Source organism: Staurois parvus, unplaced genomic scaffold (genome assembly GCF_062004578.1).
Source record: "Staurois parvus isolate SC_StPar_1 unplaced genomic scaffold, SC_StPar_1.0 ptg000011l, whole genome shotgun sequence".
NCBI classification, from domain to species: Eukaryota; Metazoa; Chordata; class Amphibia; order Anura; family Ranidae; genus Staurois; species Staurois parvus.
This window is the reverse complement of record NW_028317807.1, coordinates 4,717,501-4,738,649: the sequence shown is the minus strand read 5'-3', so window position 1 is coordinate 4,738,649 and position 21,149 is coordinate 4,717,501. Positions and strand designations below refer to the sequence as shown.

The 21,149-nt window shown below is 40.9% G+C and overlaps 1 protein-coding gene across 1 annotated transcript in view; it reads right to left on the bottom strand.

The window, feature by feature from the left end:
• Positions 1 to 20,767: 20,767 nt before the first annotated feature.
• The window catches only part of NDUFB3 (NADH:ubiquinone oxidoreductase subunit B3), an 18,918-nt gene continuing 18,536 nt past the window's right edge, over positions 20,768 to 21,149 (bottom strand). Inside the window, exon 3 of the mRNA XM_089670276.1 lies at positions 20,768 to 21,149. This exon is cut by the window's right edge and continues 25 nt beyond it. Coding sequence (XP_089526402.1) covers positions 21,018 to 21,149 — 132 coding nt within the window. The 3' untranslated portion in view covers positions 20,768 to 21,017.

The following is a 21,149-nucleotide window of genomic DNA, read 5'->3' as shown; positions in this document are numbered from 1 at the left end:
GCATAGATATGAGAGTATAATGTGTTTTATGCATTTCAACGACAATACACTCTGTCGTCCTCGGGGTGACCCTGAATTTGACCGGCTCCACAAAATTCAGCCCCTCGTAAATCACCTTAACCAAAAATTTGCAGATGTCTATACTCCCCAGCAAAAAATCTGCGTTGATGAGTCCCTCGTTAATTTTTTTGGCCATTTTGCATTCAAACAATTTCTCCCCAGCAAGCCTGCCAGATACGGGGTCAAGATGTAGAAGACCTGTGAGAGGGTAACAGGCTATGCTTATAAGTTTCGGATTTACAAGGGAAAAGACAGTCACGTGGAGCCCCCCAGATGCCCAGACTACATGGGGAGTAGTGGCAAGATAGTTTGGGACTTGGTGTCATCCTTTTTCCATATGGGGTACCACTAATACGTGGACAATTTTTATTCAAGTGTGCCACTATTTAGACATTTGTGCAATCTTGGAATTGGCACATGTGGCACTGTGGGACCTAATGTGTGCCCACCATTAGCAGTGGGTGGATGCAGGACGGTATATTCTAATGGTGGGCATACCACACACTTTTTCTGGCAGAGATTTCTTCTCTTTTTTTCATTCAGCCCACAGGCTGTATACAAACAAAAAAAAAAAGAACATAGCATATATACCCAACAAGGATCAGCAATGTACTGGTGTGATGGATATGGTAAAATGCCTATTTCTTTTATATATTAAATATATATATATATATATATGTTTTTCTACACATTTTTATACATATTTACTGTTATACTTTAATACTATTGCTTTCTTCATATTTCTAAATGTTTAGTATGAATACATGTTGTGTGTATATTTTCTGCCTGCTGGGCTTTGTGGTACTTTAAGAAATCCTTGCTTAAGAAAAGTTTGCTCACATGCACCGACCCCCTCCCACCGTGTGATTTCGAAGACAAAGACATGTTTTTCTTTCTATAAGATAAGACTTGGAAGAAGATCACACCTATACCATGACGGAGATTGTTTTCGTGTGGAAATGACCAATCAAAGACTAATATAATGCTTAAGCTGTTGTCACATGACTCTCGCATCATTTTGCATATATAAGCTCATTTTCTCATTATAATAAACTAGAAGTGTTCATAGACTGAACTTGTGTGTCAGCGTGAGTCTCTTCCAGTGTGCGCACGTTCCAAAGCTAGCTAGCAAAGATTAATTAGGACAGGAGCAGATAATCAACGGACACTTTTGGTCCGTATCTAATTCACTGGTACATCACTGGACTTTGAATCGTTATACCAGGATGATGCCTACAGCTGCAGGCATCATCCTGGTATAATTTTTTTCAGCCGGCGATTGGCTTTCATGTAAAAGCAATCCTAGTGTCTAATTAGCTGCAGGATTGCTTTTACAAGCAGCGGGAGATGATGCCCCTCCTCCCCCGCTGCCTTCCACGGCCTTCTCGGGCAGTCCCATGCCATCGGGGGAACCTGAGAATGCAGCCGGGAGTTTCTGTCAGCTGACCATAGAGCTGATTGGAGACCAGAATGGTGCCAATCATCTCTATAGTCTAAGAAATCGGAAGCTACAAGCATTTCATCACTTCAGTTTTCCAGGATATAAACAGTGTCATTTGTAAATTGGGAAAGCATCTGATCACACCGATCTTGGTTTGATTGGATAATGGAAGGGCAGAGGAGAGATCTAGAGTCTGATAGACCCCAGATTTCTCAAAAAAGAATATATGACAATGCCCATTGAAGTTATAGGGATATTTGCATTCCCTGTGATAGCATTAAAAGTGATAAAAAAAAAAAAAACCCTTCACCGCACACACTTGTGCATGAGCGTTGACCCTGTGACGGTATGTAAACAGCGGTTGCACCATGCATGTGACCTCCTCTGTAAATTTAAAATGGTAGCTTGAAAAAGGCTTTTAAATCCTTGCCTATGGATAATAAAATTGTTTGCAGTTTGTTGCCATTGCATGGGGCATGCACAGTTTTAAATCATGTCATGTTTGGTATCTATTTACTTGGCATACCATCATCTTCTATAGTTTACCAAATAATTGGCCAATATGTTGTGTTTTTGTGCATTAAAAGTAAAAAAAGTGCCTTTTTTAAAAAATTTGCATTTGAAAAATCGCTGCGCGAGTACTATGTGACATAAAAAATTGTAGCACCCACCATTTTATTCACTAGGGTGTCTGCTTTAAAAAAATATATAATGTTTGGGGGTTTAAATTAATTTCCTAGCAAAAATACAGATTTTTTTTCATGTGAACAAAAAGTGTCAGAAAAGGCTTGATCTTCAGGTGGTTAGAATAGTGAGTGATGTATGGCATAAACTTCTAATGCTGGGAATAAAATGCCCCCGACCCCCAAAACGACCCCTTTTTGGAAAGTAGACACCCCAAACTATTTAGAAACAATGGGTATACGAGAGCTGGGTAACATAGGGTAGATATATAAAATCAGCCGACAGCAGAAAATAAGGAAATACCTGAATCCTCTAATGTAATATACAATAATCAATAAAAATGCAGCGCTTGATATTGCAAATAAAAATGACATAGATGAAAGGATGAATAAAAGTCTTAAAGAGTGCAACGTGGCAATCGTGGTTCCTTAGATGGCTGTTAAGTTATCGTGACTGAGAGGCATGTTGAATCAATAGAAGAATTTATTTTTTTACCACAAGTTTTTGGAAAATAACAAAAAAAAAAATTTTTTTTTTTTTACACAAAATTGTCAAATAAATGATTTACAGCTCACACATGCCATGGGTATATGTGGAATTACTCTCCAAAATACATTCTGCTACTTCTACCAAGTATGAGGGTACCACATGTGAGAGACGTTTTGGCAGTCTAGCCAAGTACAGGACCCCAAAATCCAATAATCACCTTCAGGCTTTTAAAGGGCTTTTTTTCCTCATTACACTTCCTTACTACCTATCACAGTTTCAGAGGCCCTGAAATGCCAGGATTGCACCAAACCCTCCCAAATGACCCCTTTTTGGAAAGTAGACACCCCAAGGAATTTGATAAGAAGCATGGTGAGTATTTTGCAGATCTCTTTTGTCGCCACAAGTTTTTGGAAAATGAAGAGAAGAAACAAAAACATATTTTTTCTTTTCTTTTTTTATATTTCAAAACCTTGTGAGAATAAATAAGATCTGCAAAATACTCACCATGCCTTTTTTTAAATTCCTTTGGGGTGTCTACTTTCCAAAAAGGGGTTATTTGGGGGGAGGAATTGGTGCTATCCTGACATTTCAGGGCCTCCGAAACTGTGATAGGTAGTGAGGAAGTGAAATGAGGAAGTTACGCGCCTTCAGGCTTTCAAAGTGGTCATTGGATTTCAGGCTCCTGTATGTGGCTAGGCTCCCAAAAAGTCTCACACATGTGGTATCCCCATACTCAGTAGAAGTAGCAGAATGTATTTTGGGGTGTAATTCCACATATACCCATGGCTTGTGTGAGAAATATATCATTTAAATTACAACTTTGTGTAAAAAAAAATCTTTTTGTAATTTTCCAGAAACTTGTGGGAAAAAAATAAATCTTCCATGGACTCAATATGCCTCTCAGCAGATAGCTTAGGGTGTCTACTTTCCGAAAAGGGGTAATTTGGGGGTGTTTGTACCATCCTGGTAATTTAGCACCTCAAGAAATGTGATAAGCAGTCAGAAAGTAAAAGCTGTGTAAATTCCATTAACTATACCATAGTTTGTAGATGCTATAATGTTCACAAAAAGCAATCAATATACACTTATTGGGATTTTTTAACCAAAAACATGTAGCAGAATAAATTTTGGCCTAAATTTATGATGAAGTTTTTTTGGATATTTTTTATTACCGCAATGAGAAAATAGTTTTTTTTCTTTTTTTTTAAATTTTCTTAAAAAAATTTTGTTTATAGCGCCAAAAATAAAAAGCGCACAGGTGATCAAATGCCACCAAAAAAATCTCTATTTGTGTGAAAAAAAGGACATAAATTTCATTTATGTAGTGTTGTATGACCACGCAATTGTCTGTTAAACTAGTGCAGCGCTGTATAGCAAATGGCGTAAATTGTAGTATCCATACCATAGTTTGTAGACGCTATAACTTTCACACAAAGTATTCAATATACACTTATTGGGATTTTTTTTTACCAAAAACATGTAGCAGAATACATTTTGGCCTAAATTTATGATGAAATTTGAGTTTATTTGATATTTTTTTATGACAGAAATTATTTTTTTTACCAAAGACATGTAGCAGAATATATTTTGGCCTAAATTTATGAGTAACTTTGAGTTCACTATATTTTTTTTATCGCCGAAATAAAAAATAGGGTTTTTTTCAACATTTTTGGTCTTTTTTTGTTTATAGTGCAAAAACTAAAAAGTGCACAGGTGATCAAATACCACTGAAAGAAAGCTCTATTTATGTGAAAAACGTATGAACGGGGTGCGATTCTGATGCAGCACGGAATTCGCACAGAAAACACTGCAAATTCTGCACCACATGAGTGTGAACCAAGGCTGAGTGTGTCTGCTTTGTATGTAATGCTCCCTCATTACCAAAAAGACCCCACCTTGTATCATTGTTTTTTGTACTTCACTCTGTATATATATTACCTATTATAATATTGTAATGCAGGCATTACAGCAAACCCACAGGACCTGCAGAACTCCACCTATGCTTCTTTAAAACTAAAGAAAATTGATGATGATAACAATCAACACCAAAATCAATACATGTACTCAAACAACACCAGAGAACCTGTTAAGCTAAAATTCCCAGCATAATTATCATTCTAATAATTAGTACTAGTAATACCTACAGAATGGTAGAATGTCCAGAGGATTTACCCCCCTTCCTAACAAGGCCATAAAAAAATCAAATTTCATCATAAATTTAGGCCAAAATGTATTCTGCTACATGTCTTTGCTAAAAAAAATCCCAATATGTGTAAACTACGGTAATTGGCGGAGCCCGAACATGGCGGCACAGGAGAGCGGAGTATAGGAACTCTCCGATAGCCTCCCCCACCTATCCTCCCTAATTTGTCCCGAGGGACTGACTAGCTGAGTCGGAGGGCGGCTGGAGACTGACCTGATGAGAGGGGAGATCCCGGCGGCGATGCAGCTGTCGGCCGGAGAGTAGAGAAGGAGCTTGTCCTCCCCTATGAAGTCTGCCTGCGGTGATCCTGGTGAGAGAGTGTGAGGTTGCCGGGAGACAAGGAGGAGTGGCGATACCACGAGGGCTGCCGAGGTGTACAGCTGGGAGAGAAAGAGACCGGCCGGCGTCCTAGGAGGCAGGGGAAGCGCCGACATCCACTGCAGAGCTGTCTCCAGGGATTTCTCGGGGTATATGCAGAGGAGGACAAAGAGACCCAAGGGAATTCCCTGGATGAGGAGGACACGGCTGCAGGAGAAAGGGCAACCCAGGACTGCAACTCGGAAGCTACTCCAGGAGGGTGAGTGAGAGCTGTGGGTCTCCCCAAATGTTAGTTTTTCAAGCCGTGCTACTGACTATCTGACATCCAACATAAAGAATAAGAAGGGAATTCCCAGAGAGGGTCTGAAGAAAGCAGTGACAGTGTAAGCATATACCCCAGAATCTTGAAAAAGCTCAAAAAATCCTATATGTGACATGAAAGGGAAAAATAGTAAAGGAAATATGCCCAAGAACTCCCAAACTGGAACAATAAATAAATACACGTCGCAGGGGAAATTAACTCCAGTAAAATCCCAGGAAATAAGTGATAGAAGTGAACTGGAAATAAGCTTAGACAATAGCTTAAGATCTTCCCTGGGACCAGCTAACAATAGCCAAAAAACACTGGAAAGTATGGAGTTGGGAGAAACTGAAAAAGAACTGCAAATACCAAGTAAAAAGGAAATGGCGGAGATGTTTAAAAATTTAGAAAAATCTATAAAGCAAGAGATGGGGATAATTCGGAAAGAAATGGGACAGTTGTTATCTAGAGTGGAAGAAACGGAGGAAACAGTTAAATCCCATACCCAAATTATCCCAAAATTAGAAAAACTGATAATAGATACTCGGAAGGAACAAAAAAGACTGCTTTATATGATGGAGGATCAAGAAAATAGGGACAGGAGAAATAACATTAGAATAAGAGGAGTCCCAGAGCTTCAACAGGGGGAAGATCTAAAGGAGACCACAGGAAAAATTTTGAATGCCATAATGGACAGATCTGGTGCGGAAATGTATAAATTAGATGGAGTGTACAGGATAGGAAAGCTTCAACAAGAAAAAGGCCCAGAAAAATCAAGAGATATAATCGTTCGGTTCCATAATTATAGAGATAAGGATGAGATATGGAAGAAGATTAAAGGAAGAACGAATATCAATTATGGAGGGAAAAATATTCAAATTTTTGCAGACATAGCAGCTGAGACATTGAGAAGAAAGAGATCGTTGAAACCATTATTGGAACTGTTGAAGAAACAGAATGTGCAATATAGATGGGGTCGATCAGCATGCTTAATCGGATGGAAAGATGGAGTCACAGCTTTTTTGAGATCCTCTGAAGATATGAAAGACTTTTGTAATAAATTTGAACTGCAGAGAATAGAGATACCGGGATGGGAAGAGGAGGAGAGAGAGTTAGATATGTTGGGAAAAGAGGAATGGCAGCTAGTTAGAAGAGAAAACAGAGAGCAAATAGATAGAGGGACAACGGGGAGGAGGGGGGGAAGGTGAGCGGCACATGGACGGAGCTGAGCCCCCAGATAGGAATCAAAAGTGGGTTTTTTTCCACAGATGATTTATAGGCAAATAAAAAGCCTACTAGGGAGGAGGGGGAAGGGGGGAGGGGTTCGTGGTGGGAGAGGGGAGGGAAGGGGAGGGAGGGAAGGGGGATGGAGGGGGGGGGGAGAAGGGGAGGGAGAGAAGAGGGGGGGGACTGGGGATAGGGAGTTTTAAAACTGACATCTTGTACGGGAGAAGAGGTATAGGGAAGGGAAAGAGGAAAGGAAATGGTAAAATAGGAAGAAGGTAAATAAAATATGGAGGAAATACGCTTCGTAACCCATAATGTAAATGGATTAAATTGCCCGGGTAAAAGATTTCGACTATATAGAGAACTACAACATAGAGAGGCCTCAGTTGTTTTTTTGCAGGAAACACATCTAGAGTTAAAAAAAAATATTAAACTATACTCTAGACAACATCCGACATGGTATTATGCAGATTCCCCAGTTAAGAGAGCTAAGGGAGTAGCTATAGGATTTGCAAAAAACATCAGGTTTGAACTGGAAGAGGGAAAGACAGACCCGGAGGGGAGGTTTTTGTTTTTGAAGGGTAAATTACATGACATAGAATGTACGCTTGTTAACATATATTGCCCTAATAGGAAGCCAGAGATGTTTTTGAAAGGGGTTATGAGAAGGTTGATGGATTTTGGAAAGGGATATCTAATAGTGGCGGGTGACTTTAATATATGTATGGATCCACAAATAGATACAACATCTGGAGTACAGAGAGGGGGAAATAGGTCCATGGGATTATTGAAAATGGTGATGAAAGAGTGCCAACTGGTGGATAGCTGGAGAATTGTCCACATGAGAGAGAGAGATTATACTTTCTTCTCTAGTGTACATAGGACATACTCTAGACTGGACTATATTTTGGTGGACCATCGACTTGTTGAGGATTTGGTTAAAGTAGAAATAGAACCAATAACTATCTCGGACCATGCACCTGTAGTAATGGAATTAAAATGGGGAGGGAAAAGGTCAGGTGGCTTATCATGGAGGTTGAATGAGACACTCCTCACAGATCCAGATACTGACCGGAAGATCAGGGAGGAGATAGAGAGGTTCTTTGAGGAAAATGAAACAGAGGATGTATCACTAGCTACAGTGTGGGAGGCACATAAAGCATATGTAAGAGGAATCCTTATTGCGATTGGGGCAAAGAAAAAAAGGGAAAGACGCGAGAAGATCAGTGGGCTTTTGAAGGAAATAGCTGAGATGGAACTCCTACATAAAAATAACATAAGGAAAGAGATAGAGCAAAGAGTGATAAAAAAGAGGGAAGAACTAGAGAAAGTAATGGAGGAAGAAAAAATGAGAACTTTTAATAAGATCATTGGTGAAAGATATAGATGGGGAGATAGACCAGGAAAATATCTGATGAGAGCCTTGAGGAGAAAGAAGAATAGGAACTATATAGATAAAATAAAAAACTCCAAGGGAGAGTTAGTCCATTCAACTAAAGATATTGCAAAGGTATTTAAAAATTACTACAGTAAATTATATAATATTGCCCCTAAGGATGTTATAAATAAAGATAAAATGACAAATATTGACAAAAGAAGGGATTATTTAAGAAATGCAGGATTACCAAAATTAAGTGAAGAACTATTAAACTCCTTAGAATCCGAAATCACGCAGGAAGAACTAAAAATAGCATTAAAAAGCTTTAAGACGGGGAAAAAGCCCAGGCCCAGATGGATATACTGTGAGGTATTATAAAAAATACAGTGATTTACTGCTACACAAATTAAAGAGATATATGGAGGCGTTGGGGGGAGAGATGGAAATAAGAAAGGAATCCCTTCTGGCACAGGTGGTCTTAATACATAAGGAAGGTAAAGATATCACCCATTGTGCAAGTTATAGACCGATATCGTTATTGAATGTAGACACGAAGTTGTATGCAAAAGTATTGGCGGATAGGTTAAGAGATCTGATGCCAGATTGGATACATGGAGACCAGGTGGGTTTTGTTAGAGGAAGAGAGGGTCGAGATAATGGGTTGAGGTCCCTGATGCTTATACAGAAGAGTAAAATGGAAAAAAATCCAGTAGTGCTGCTCTCGATAGATGCGGAGAAGGCGTTTGATAGGGTTAACTAGAGTTTTATGATGGATACACTGGAGGTCCTGGGATTGGGTAGTAGGATGAGAAAGTGGATTGGAAAGCTGTATGAAGGACCGTCTGCGATGGTAATGGTAAACGGAGAGAGATCAGAGACCTTTTCAATGTCAAATGGAACCAGACAGGGATGCCCACTGTCCCCACTGTTGTTTGTTTTATCACTGGAACCCCTGTTATCAACAATTAGGAAAAATATAGATATAAAGGGAATAAATGTTGGAAAGACAGAACATAAGATAGCCGCATTTGCGGACGATTTATTATTCTATGTTGGAAACCCGAGGATAACACTTCCTAACCTAATGAAAACACTGAAGGAATATGGGGAAATGTCAAATTTAAAAATCAACCCGAGCAAAACAGAGATATTAAATATAAACCTTCCAAAAAGTGAAAAAGAAAATATACAGAGAGAGTTTCCCTTTATATGGAAAAATAGAGAAATAAAGTACCTGGGGGTAAAACTCACTCCCTCACAGAAGAATCTTTATAAAGCTAATTATATCCCAATGTTAAATTAAATCAGAGAGGAATTGAGGAAAATGGGTGGAGGAAATCCTTCCTGGTTGGGCCGTATTAATCTGATAAAAATGGTAATTCTCCCTAAGATACTGTATAAATTCCAGATGATACCCATTAATCTTCCAGAGGTGTATTTTAGGACAATTAAGCAAATGGTAACTAAATATATATGTAAAAATAAAAAACCTAGGATATCATATGAAGTGCTAAGCAGAAATAAAGAAAAAGGAGGGTTGGGAGTCCCGGATTTTAAAAGATACCATAGGGCAGTCATTCTAGCGAGAATTTTTGACTGGACACACAACTCAAAGAGTAAACATTGGGTCACAATTGAAAATACACTTAGTAGAAAGGATTTAGGTAGGAGTGTATGGGAGCCACCACAATTTAGAGAATTAGAGGAGAGCACGAGTGTATACACGAGGATTGTAATAAGGGAATGGGATAAAATGCACAAACAGAGGAAATGGGATTTTAATTCATTATTAATGTCACTAAGAAATTCAGATTTTTTTCCCCCAGGTAAAGAGGAAATCTCAGGTAGATAGATTATGAAGGAAGACGCTCAGTTGAGAGATGTAATGGAGGGGGTAAACTTAAGAACACTGGAGGATTTGAAAAAGGAAGAGGGAAGGATTTTCACTGGGATAGATATATGGAGATATAATCAATTAAAACAATTTGTGGAGAAATTGACGAAGCCCCTTAGAACTAGGAAAGAGTGGAATGAATTCGAGAAATACTTAGAAGATAGAGGTGATGGGAAACACAGCACTGCCAAAGCATATAAAGCTCTCACGGATTTAGATAGTAAGTTTAAATTAAAGTATATAGAAAAATGGGAAAAGGATTTAGGAGTGGAGTGGGAAGAGCACACACAGAGGAAAATATATAGAATGGTACACGAAAATATTAGTATGCGTGAAGTGGAAATGAATTTTAAATGTTTTACAAGGTGGTATGTTACACCGGTGATAGAGCACAAGATGAGGGAGGAGAAGCAACCCTGGTGTTGGCGAGGATGTGGAGGGTTGGGCACGATGTATCACATATGGTGGGAATGTCCAAAAATACACATATATTGGGAAAAAGTTACAAACCAAATCACAATTGTCACTGGAATGGAGATAGGATTGGATCCTGAAATCTGTCTTTTCCATAACTCAATACTATCTGGAAATAAATATAAAGAACTGGGTATACTGGGCTACCTAAATGCAGCAAAAAGTCTGATTCCTAAGTTTTGGCATAAAGTTGAAGCACCGAGTGAAAAAGATTGGATGAATAGAGTAGATCAGATTGCTAGATTGGAAAAACTCTATTATCTACAGGAAGATAGGATGGTGACATATCAATGAAATGGGAGAAATGGGAGGAGTTCAAAGTAAAGGTAAAGAAAGGTACTGAGTACGTAAGCATAAAGAAAAGGGAAAGAGAGGACAAGAAGAAACGAAGAGAAAAGAGGAAAGGATTAGGAAAAAGGAGAAAATATAGTAATTAGCCTCTCTTTCTTTCTCTTTCTTTTGCTCTCACACCTAGGTATCCAGAGAATTTGAGATACAAGTTAATCAGTCAGATCTCAGGGGTATATAGTAGTGGGGTGGGAGGTGGGCGGGTAATGGGTTAAGGGAGCTATGGGGAGAAAATGAAAATGATACGAAACCAGTGCTTTATGAGAAATTGTAATATTATATTTTCAAATTATGGAAATGTGTATTGTGTTTAATAATAAAAAAAAAAAAAAAAAAAAAACTACGGTAATTGGTTTACATGAAAGTTGTAGCGTTTACAGATTGCGGTATATATACTGGAATTTTTTTGTTTTACTAGTAATGGCAGCGATCATTGACTTTTAGTGGGACTGCGGTGGGCATTCTGACTGCGAGGGGAACTGACTTGGTTTCACTGACATATCCAGTGACACCAATACAGTGATCAGTGCTAATGAAAAGCACTGACACTATACTAATGGCACTGGGCAGAAGGGGGTTAACATGTGGGGTGATCAAAGGGTTAACTGTGTGCTGTTTTACTATGTGCTGTGTGTGTGCTTTCCAGGAGCTGACTCTCCCCCGTCAGTAATTCTCGAAGATTGCTGGCAGGGAATCGCCGGCCAGGACATGGTGATTGACAGATGAGGCTGCAAATGGCAACACGGGTAGGGCACGTGCATGCTCCCTACACGGAACTGCAAAATAATGTATATATGTGACTTTGCACACCTGTGCCGCTCTGTAGCAGTATTCCTTCTATAGGGTGGCACGGAAGTGGTTAAGCAAATATGAATGGGTGTGGTAGGTCCTATAGTTCTTTCAGTTTCTTGCCTTTGCTTTAAAGTGTTTGAAAACCGCCAGCAATGAACTTCTCTTATTTAATCTATTAAATATACCATTGGAAACATTTTCTTATATCTATTTATGATATAAAAAAGAAATTTAGAGGTCCTGTGTCCTTTGTATACTTTCTGTGTCATCCCAAAGAGCTCTGCTAGTTCTTGGACTACAGAGTGATTAGCATTTACAATAGGTTGTAAAGATTCGAGATCAGGAGTGGATGAGAATTTTACCTTACTGGAAGGGCTGACACCACTCAGTGCACAAAAATGCTATATGATGTTAGCCCACAACCGTGCTTAAATCTGGGTTCACACTTGTGCGGTGCAACATACCGCATGTGATTCGCACAGGAACCGCACCGTATTCCTGTGCAAATCACGTGAATTCTGCGTGGTGCGATTTGAGCCACATTCACACTAAAAAGGTACAGGACCCTTTTTTTGGTCCGCACTAGAATCGGATCGTTTGCAAACTGATTTCGGGGTGTCAACTTAAAATGCACACCCGCAATGGTTCGTGTGAATGGGGTGTGATTATGATGCAGTGCGGAAATTGCACAGAAACCAGCGCAAATTTCGCACCACATCAGTGTGAACTCAGGCTAAGGGCCAAGTGCATTCTGACAAATCAACTAGAGAAAATGTGCATGTATAGTGCATCCAGAAAGTATTCGCAGCGTTTAACTTTTGCCACATTTTGTTATGTTACAGCCTTATTCCAAAATGGATTTACCTCCCCAGGTACAGGATACCAGGTTGTATTCTTTGTGGCACATTATAATATTCACATTTCCAACCTAACAGTGCCTCTGTATAAACCATTCACACCCAGCCCCAAAGTAACCTTCTTATCAACATACAACATTTCTTAATTCTAATTTAATAGTCTGACAGTCCTGTTTTCATGGTGGTAGTCTAAATAAATAGTTAACGGGTTTAACTACCTCTATCCTTACTGTTTTCCCTGGTGATTTATACACCTCGGCTGCACTGCACATCCAGGCAAGTGACACACTTGCTGGTTCACTAATTTGGCTTCTTTTGTCACCCATCTGCTTCCAGCCTATTCACTGAACTGAGAATCATCAGCTCTGTTCAATAAATGATCCAGTAGGAGTTGAACTAGGACAGGGGTAAGCAACCCCTGGCACTAGTGCCAGAGGTGGCATGTGACAGCATCAAGGACAGCACCCAAGAGGAGTCCTGGAAGACTCACCCTCCAAACAATAAAGCTGGTCAGTGGCTGCATACAAAAGAAGCCACGTGACTGGTGCCCGCCCACCTCTATTCCTGCTGGTGTTGGCTCCTGCGCTACTCTCTCCACACTGAAGCTGTGTAGAGTCGGATTCCCCAGGCTGCTTGTCCTCAACTGGTAATTATATTCAGTATTTTTCCTCCTCTGTGACACAGCACTCTTTTAGCCTAAGCCGGCTCATAGCCAGGCTCTTACTATCGGTGTACCTGCCCACCCTCTGAACATTTCTATCCCTCAGAATCCATGGTCCTAGTTTAGCTTGGAGGGGATATTGCCAGAGAGATATATCTTCAAATGTCTATTAACCACTTCCACAACAATCTTTTATTAGTAAGTCAATCCATAGAAGGATTTATTGTGGAGGGAGAAGGGTTAAAGGCTTTTCTGACATAACAGCTCTTGGGAACTACTAATTTAGGCTACAATCACATGGAGATCTAGCCACGGTGTAAATGGCAGCAACAGGAATCTGCCGATTTCTGCTGCTGTTTTTGACACCAGGGAGCAGTTAGCTGCAGCCGCCATGCCCATACAGTACACTATAATGACAAGTTACTGGGTGCTGTAGCTATTCCTGACTGTTCACACACTTTATGTGCATTCAGCAGCGATCACCACAGGTAATCGCTGGTTGTGTGAACAGTCACAAATAGCTATGGCTGCCGGCAACTTGTCATAAAAATGTACTGTACAGGCTTGGTGGCTGCAGCTAGCAGTTCACAGGTGTCAAAAACAGCAGCAGAAATCAGCAGATTCCTGCCGCTGCCATTCACCATGGCGTCCAAACAGAAGGCACTACTTTAGAGCAAGGTTTGGTAACTACTACTTTAAAACTTCTATTAGGAACTACAACTTCAGAACAGATATTAACTAACAACTTAGAAAAAGGAATTAGGAACTGCAGGAATTGGGACTCAATTCTCCAATTATCCTGCCTAGTAAAGGCTGTCTTGTCTGGAGCATTAGCTGGTGTTCATTTCTGGAACATCTATGTGGAAACGGCTTGGTCCGTTTATGCCGAAAGATGCAGGAATTGAGGCTGATCTGAGGCCTGAATGAGCAGAAATTGAGACTGATCTGGGGTATGAAAGTATAGGTATTGGGGTGGGCTGAGGTGTGAAAGTGCATTAATTAATCAGAGGTGTGACCGTGCAGGATTTGGGGTGAGCTGACGTGAAGCTGGAGTAATGAGGGTGATATCAGCTGTAAGGGTGCAAGAATTGGAGATGATCAGAGGTCTAAATGTACAGGTATATGGCTGACCTGAGGTGGGAAAATGCAGGAATTGGGACTGATCTGAGGCCGGAAGGAACAGGAATTGGGACTGATCTGAGGCCGGTAGGAACAGGAATTGGGACTGATCTGGGTTATAAAAATGCAGGAATTGAGGTGAAGTCTAGAGGTGCAGAAATTGGAACTGATCTGAGACTTGGAGGTGCAGGAATTGGGGCTGATCTGAGGTCTGGAGGTGCAGGAATGGAATTGGAGTGATCTGAGTTGTGAAGGTGCATGAATTGTGATCAGAGTTCTGGGGGTGCAAGAAGTGGGGCTTATCTAAGGCCAGAAGGAGCAGGAATTGGTGCTGATCTGAGGCTTAAAGGCACAAGAATTGTCACTGGAGAATGGTGTAGCAATCGTGCACACAGAGATGGACGCAGTCATCCATTTTGCTCCAAACCCTTCCATCTTGTATCTCTCACTCCCAAATCAGCTTCCCTCATCCCCCCTCCCTCTCTGTTGAGTGACATGTGGTCTGGATGATGACAGAGGTCACAGGCAATCAAGGCACAGCAGGAGAGCTCCAGAGCTATAAAACCCCAGCCTAGCTGGTGCATAGATGCCTGTTAGCTTTGCAATCTGGGATATCGTAAAGCCATAAACGAAGTCCTTCACTGAGTTCACAGACATATCAGATAAGCCATAAAGCAGACGTCACATTCAAGACCCACTTTCCCCTATGATTACATATCTTGGAATATGAGAGACTTACCTAAAAACCTATTACAAGTCGTCTGATATATTACACCCCCTATCTGGCATATACAGGAAAGCAGAAAATGATATCTCCTTAACCGCCACAACAGGTATGTCATATTTCATATGTAGACGTTCAGCCGATGATTCTGCGTATTAATCTACTAGTGGCAAAGCTGCTAAATGCATCGAGAATAAGTTATGAACCATGACATCAACCGAGAGGGTTTTTGGTTCTAGCTTGGGTCCCCGCCTACACAACTCCCTCCCCAAATGAGGAGATTGGTTCTCTGCTTTAAGGAGACACCCTGCTGAGTTCCTAGAAAATCTGTTATGCTTGGAGCAAAAAGCTAAGCTAAGCTGAGTTCAGTGGAAATTGAAGATTCTCCCTTTTAACATTGGAACTAACTTTGGGAGATAAGGCATTCTTTTGGCTCTGAAACCTGATCTGCTTAACCCAAGGCTGAAGGCAAGTACTTTATCCCTCTAAACGTCTTTCTGTGATCTCTTTGCTGTGCTATTGCTCTTTGTTTATTTACATATATTGGCTACATCTTTTTCTGTAAATATTTTTATTGCACCTTTTTGACCTTTAGTAATAAATCTTACTTTCTGAAAGTATTGAACTTTTTCTAAAGCTCTTTAATGCAAACTAAGAACCCCTGCCTCTGAAGAATGCTACTGTGTGTGTGTTTTAAACTTCGGTATATCTCTTCCTGCGGTGACAGTGCTATACCGACGCTTATGCAAACATCATAGTGTTATTGCTGATATTGCCGAGTTTCCTCTTTCTCTGTACAAAAAGGAGGTGGTGGCAGTGTGAAGGGTTAATTGCCTAATTAACCTGACCCAGACAATCGCTCCCAGGCTGCAGATACACAGATTGTGGTTCATTAGCTGGAAAATCTTTGTGCAGAGTGCAGCTGGGCGTGGCATTGTTACGCACGTGACAGCGCGGTTTTAGTTTGGCTAGTCCTTCGGTCAAGAGTTTGGTGAGAAGGGCTGGGGTCTGACGCCATGATCGTCACAATCATGTGAAGTTGCAGAAATTGGGGTAAGCAGAGGAGTGAAGGTGCAGAAATTGGAGCTGATCTGAGGTGTGAAGGTTCAGAAATTGGGATTGACTTGATGTGCGAAGGTGCAAATATTGGGGTTGACGTGAGGTATGCAGGTTTAGAAATTGGGACTGATCTGAGGTTTGAAGGTGCAGCAATTCGGGTGATCTGGGGTGTGAAAGTGCTGGAATTGGGGCTGATCTGAGGTCTGGAGGTGCAGGAATTGGGGTAATATGAAGTGTGAAGGTGCAGAAATTGTGATCAGATTTCTGGAGGTTCAGGAATTAGGGCTTATCTGAGGACTGAAGGAATTGTCGCTGGAGACTGGGGTGTGAAGTTGCAGGAACTGGGGTAAGCTTAGGTGCGAATGTGCAGAAATTGGGGCTGATCTGAGACCTAGAGGTGCAAGAATTGGGGCTAATCTGAGGTGTGAAGGTGCAGGATTTGGGGCCAATCTGGAGTGTGAAGGTCCAGGAATTGGGATGATCTGGGGTGTAAAAGTACAGACATTGGGGTGATATGAAGGGTGAAGGTGCAGGCATTGGTGTGAGCTGAGATGTAAAGGTGCAAACATTGGTGTAAGCTGAGATGTAAAGGTGCAGGAATTGGGATGATCCGAGGTGCAAGAATTAGGGCTAATCTGAGGCCTGGAGATGCAGGAATTAGAGCTGATCTGAGTTCTGGAGGTGCAGTAATTGGGATGATCTGAGGTGTGAAAAGTGCAGGAATTGGATAATCTGAAGTGTAAAGGTAGATGACTTGGGTTGATCAGGGGTATTAAAGTGCAAAGACTGGAGCTGATCTGAGGCATGAAGAAACATGAATTGGGCCTGATCTGGGGTGCAAAAGTGCAGGAATTGGGGTGATCTAAGGTGTGAAGGTGCAGGAATTGGAGCTGATCTGAGGTGCAAGAATGGTGGTGATCTGCGATGTGAAAAGTGCAGGCATTGAAGCTAATCTGAAGTGTAAAGGTGAAGGAATTGGGGCTAATCTGGGGTATGAAAGTGCAAAGAATGTCGGCTGATTTAGGGTCTGAAGGTGCAGAGATTGGGTTTTATTTGAGAGAATGTTATTAGGATGACCACTAAACTGACACCTCACACTTCATTTCCAACTGTATATTTTGCAGAAGTCCCCGGTTGACATATTCATGTCAACCTTACCATACATGCCTCACAACACATACAGTATGTTCTGGAAAAAGGTAAGTTACCATTTACCATCTCTGAAAGCTCAATGTTCTATTCAGCATTTACTGTATAAAAATTCCTTTTCGTGATTGAGCGTGTAAAGTTTACCTTTTTATATATATATATATATATATATAAAAAACTGCCACTCTCAATTTCTTCTAAAACACTTTTCAGCACACTATGTTCAAAAGGTTGCCTACCCCTGAACTAGAAAGTAGTAGAGTGCTCTTCCTGGGTGTGCAGCACAAAAGGAGGAATGTACAAGATTGCCTGAACAAAACTGCAAATCATTTGGCAGGTAACACAGTAAAAAAAACCCTGTGTATTTAGCAATCTGCCTGAAGTTCCACTTTAAGCTTTATGTCTCTATGTGTTGTGTAAACCAATAGAGGACTGACAAATGCAGAAAAAGGAACACAGAGCAAACAAATCGGTAGTATAAATTTTTAAAGCCCATCTCCACATAAATAGCACTGAACCTCCCCTTAACCTCCCTTGCGGTATGATTATGTCAATATTTCTGTGCTCAAAGCGGTACTTTTTTTGCATGGAAATATGTTGTTTTTTTATTGTAGGCCTGTAATTTTTAGGAATCTACATCTGAAACACTGAAATCTGTCCGATCAAGAGTCTAGTAAACATCCCGGGTATGATAAAATTTGAAACACAAAATCATAAATTATAATATAATAATCATAAAAAATATAATATATTTAATTCAATAATATAATCAAACCAAATACACTGAAATTTGAAATATAGCACCAAGTTTGGACATCACTGAGCTTAGTCGCAAAATCGTTTTCAATGTCTGATGACGAATTTCCCCACGAATCATTATGACTCAATTCTGCAAGTGGTTCTGATTTACTATCTCTGTTCTCTAGCTGGTCTAAAACCGCTTTTGACATAAAGGGACACTTTTTGGACGCTATGGACATTTCTCAGTTTCAAGGCAGAAAGAACAGTAAAAATGCAGGCAGGGCATAGGACAAAGCAATAGGGACAACATGTATGTGAAATGGTTTGATATAGTAATGTTTTACTATGTGATTTTAGTGTATTTAGTGAATGTCACTTTTTAAAATTTTTAAATTTCCCGCCGGTTCCAGCCCCCGTACATCCCAACGCATGCAGGGACCGGAACCCAGAAGACGGATGCCGGCATCGGCCGGAGGAGATGGCCAAGGACGCTGCAGGGGGTACATCGCCGGAGCGAAGGACAAGGTAAGTGAAACAGGGAATCCCAGAGCAACGCTGCAGTGTATTCCCGAGTGTAGCTCGGGGTTACCGCTTTTGGCACTGATAATTAACCCCAAGCTATACTCGGGAATACCACCAGGGAAGTTAAAGGCAAGTATTTTTTGTTATCCATTTTTTACTTTTAAAGAACAGCAGAAGATGCATTCCACTTTGAGCTTTTTGGCCTCATTTGCAAAGGCACAGAGGCCCATAAAGCGTGAGTGAGATATTTTTTTATGCAGCTGGCCTGCACGATTGTCAAACTCGGCTGTGAGAGTGAGTCTGTACTTCTTGCATAGGCTGTCTGCATGCAACTCCGGGTAGCACCAGGTGCATACACAAACGCCTCTATCACTTTTTACGAGCCTCTGTGCCTGTGTGAGGATATACAGAAAGGGCGCCTCAATTAGGTATCAGCTGTAATGAAGGGTGGACTTACAACTCATGGGGCCTCTGGGCAATATGAGATCATGGGGCCCCCAGTTTTAAAGATGGCCACCGTGCAGCAGCCAACTTTATAGCGGCAGGCCACCTTAACAGCATCATGGGCCCCTGCGAAAAGTAATGCTCTGGGACCCCTACCAATGAGATGGTACCTGTGGCGTGTATAGCGCTCCACGATGAACAACGGGCATAGTCAGTGGGAGAATCTTAAAGGAGGACTGACTAGAATCTGTGTCTGCTATATACACTGCACACATACTGTATGACACAGTCCACAAAATACTAATTACTGCATCACAACTGACAGTTTTACAGACACAAATAAATCCTAGTCAAAGGATCATTTGTTTTTATAATAACCGTTCCCATTGTATGCTTTTATGCACAAAAAAAAGGATATTTCTGTCTTACTGAGCCTACCTTACAGAAGAACTTCATCAGATATATGTAAAGTATAATAAAGTACAGGGGTCAGGATAAAGGTTGTATAAAGTACAGGGATCAGGAGTACCAAACAGAACATATAGAATGCAGCAGCCAAGATGACTGTCACATTCACACCAGAGTCCTCCTTTACATTAAAGTCCTCAGAGTGCCACCTTGCAGCACAGCTCCCAGAGTCCCCCTTACATCGCAGTCCCATCTTACATTAGTGTGCCATCTAGCAACAAAGCCCCCTTACATCAGTGTCCTCTTACACATGCCTTTTAACCTTGATCCTTGGTGTAACAGGACGTCGGCGGAAAAAGGCTTTTAAAAATAAATAAAAAATTCCACTTGTGCAGTTGTAGAGCCAGCTGAATGGTGAACTGCTGTGCTCAGCCTTGGATTGGGCAGCAGGGCATGTGAATAAAAGCCATGTTTGATGGGTGCCATGATGTCACTGCACAGGTGAGCACCCTTCCCTACTGCCAGATATACATACATCAGCACATCTAAAAATCGGCTTGATCTAACACATTGCTGCTGTTCCCAGCTCCTGGCAGGCTAAGACTTGTGGTGCCCCAGCATGTCAGACACAGTAGATGGTATTGCATTAGAGGAGGAGGTTGTGCCTGTGTATTGGTGAGCAGGTACTGAGCAAGAAGGTGTAGCAGAGATTGGGGAGATCTCAAAATTTCAGAACAGGTCCTTCCCCCAGAAGCAATGCAAAATCAATCTAATAGCCTCAGAGGCAAAAGCCCTGCTTGGGGGAACACAGCCTCTCCCCCTACCTCCTGCCCACCAAGGTAAGCCATCTTCGACAAGACTACACTTTTCTCAGCCCAGCCAGCTTACCTGCTAACAGACTGAAGTCCATCCTCTGCTGCAGGCTGTGTTTATTCCTACCTTTCCCACCCCAGCATCTCCTGTGATAAAGTCAAATAAAGCACACTGGGGAAGAGGGTGGGTACAGTGTGTTCCCATTGGCTGATGGGGCAGTGGAGAGTCAGAACAACTGTAGCCGTAAAATATTTAGGAACACATTTAAAAATCTCAGATTTCATAGAAATCAGAATTTTTTTACAAAAACTGTCCCTGAAGTTACAAAAGTTGGCAACCCTGAAAGGGCTCCCCCACTGGCAGTACCCGAGTGACTGAATGGTCAGTCTGCCTCTGGCTGTAATCTATTTTAGGCCCTTAATTACTTTTACTACCCGATTCAAGAGATTTATCCACCCTAGGCTAAACTCTTGGCCTATCTAGTACTAGAATTTTTAATACGACACTTAATACGATACAATGCATGTACCTCAGTCAGACTTATAACATTTCAGCAACAAAAGGGATTCCAACTGTCACACGGATTTCAAATTTTAGTTCTTATTAATAGAATAATTTCCACTCCAAAAGTCTTACACAGCGGACAAAAAAAGGACAAAAATGACACTGATCAACATGTGCTTTAATGCAAGAAAATTATGCAATTGATTTTTTTTCCTGATGACAAATAGTAAGTTCTCTTGTACTGCTGTTTATACAATTCAATTCTACTGATTAGTTGTCTTGCCATTTGATTTGCACTGAATATTGTTTATCTTAGTAACACAAAGTAACTATACATCTAAAGTAGGACAAAGAATTTTAATAAAGTTCCTTTTGTTTAACAGACTTTTTTTTTTTTTTTCCATATTTTAATGGTGTCCACCATTTTTCTTAGGTGGAAAAAAGGTGTACTCCACTCCCAGTGCCACAACAAAGGCAGCAAAGCCCCATTTAAAACCTTTGAAGATAACTTGTCTTAAGGTGACAGGTTTAGCAAAAGC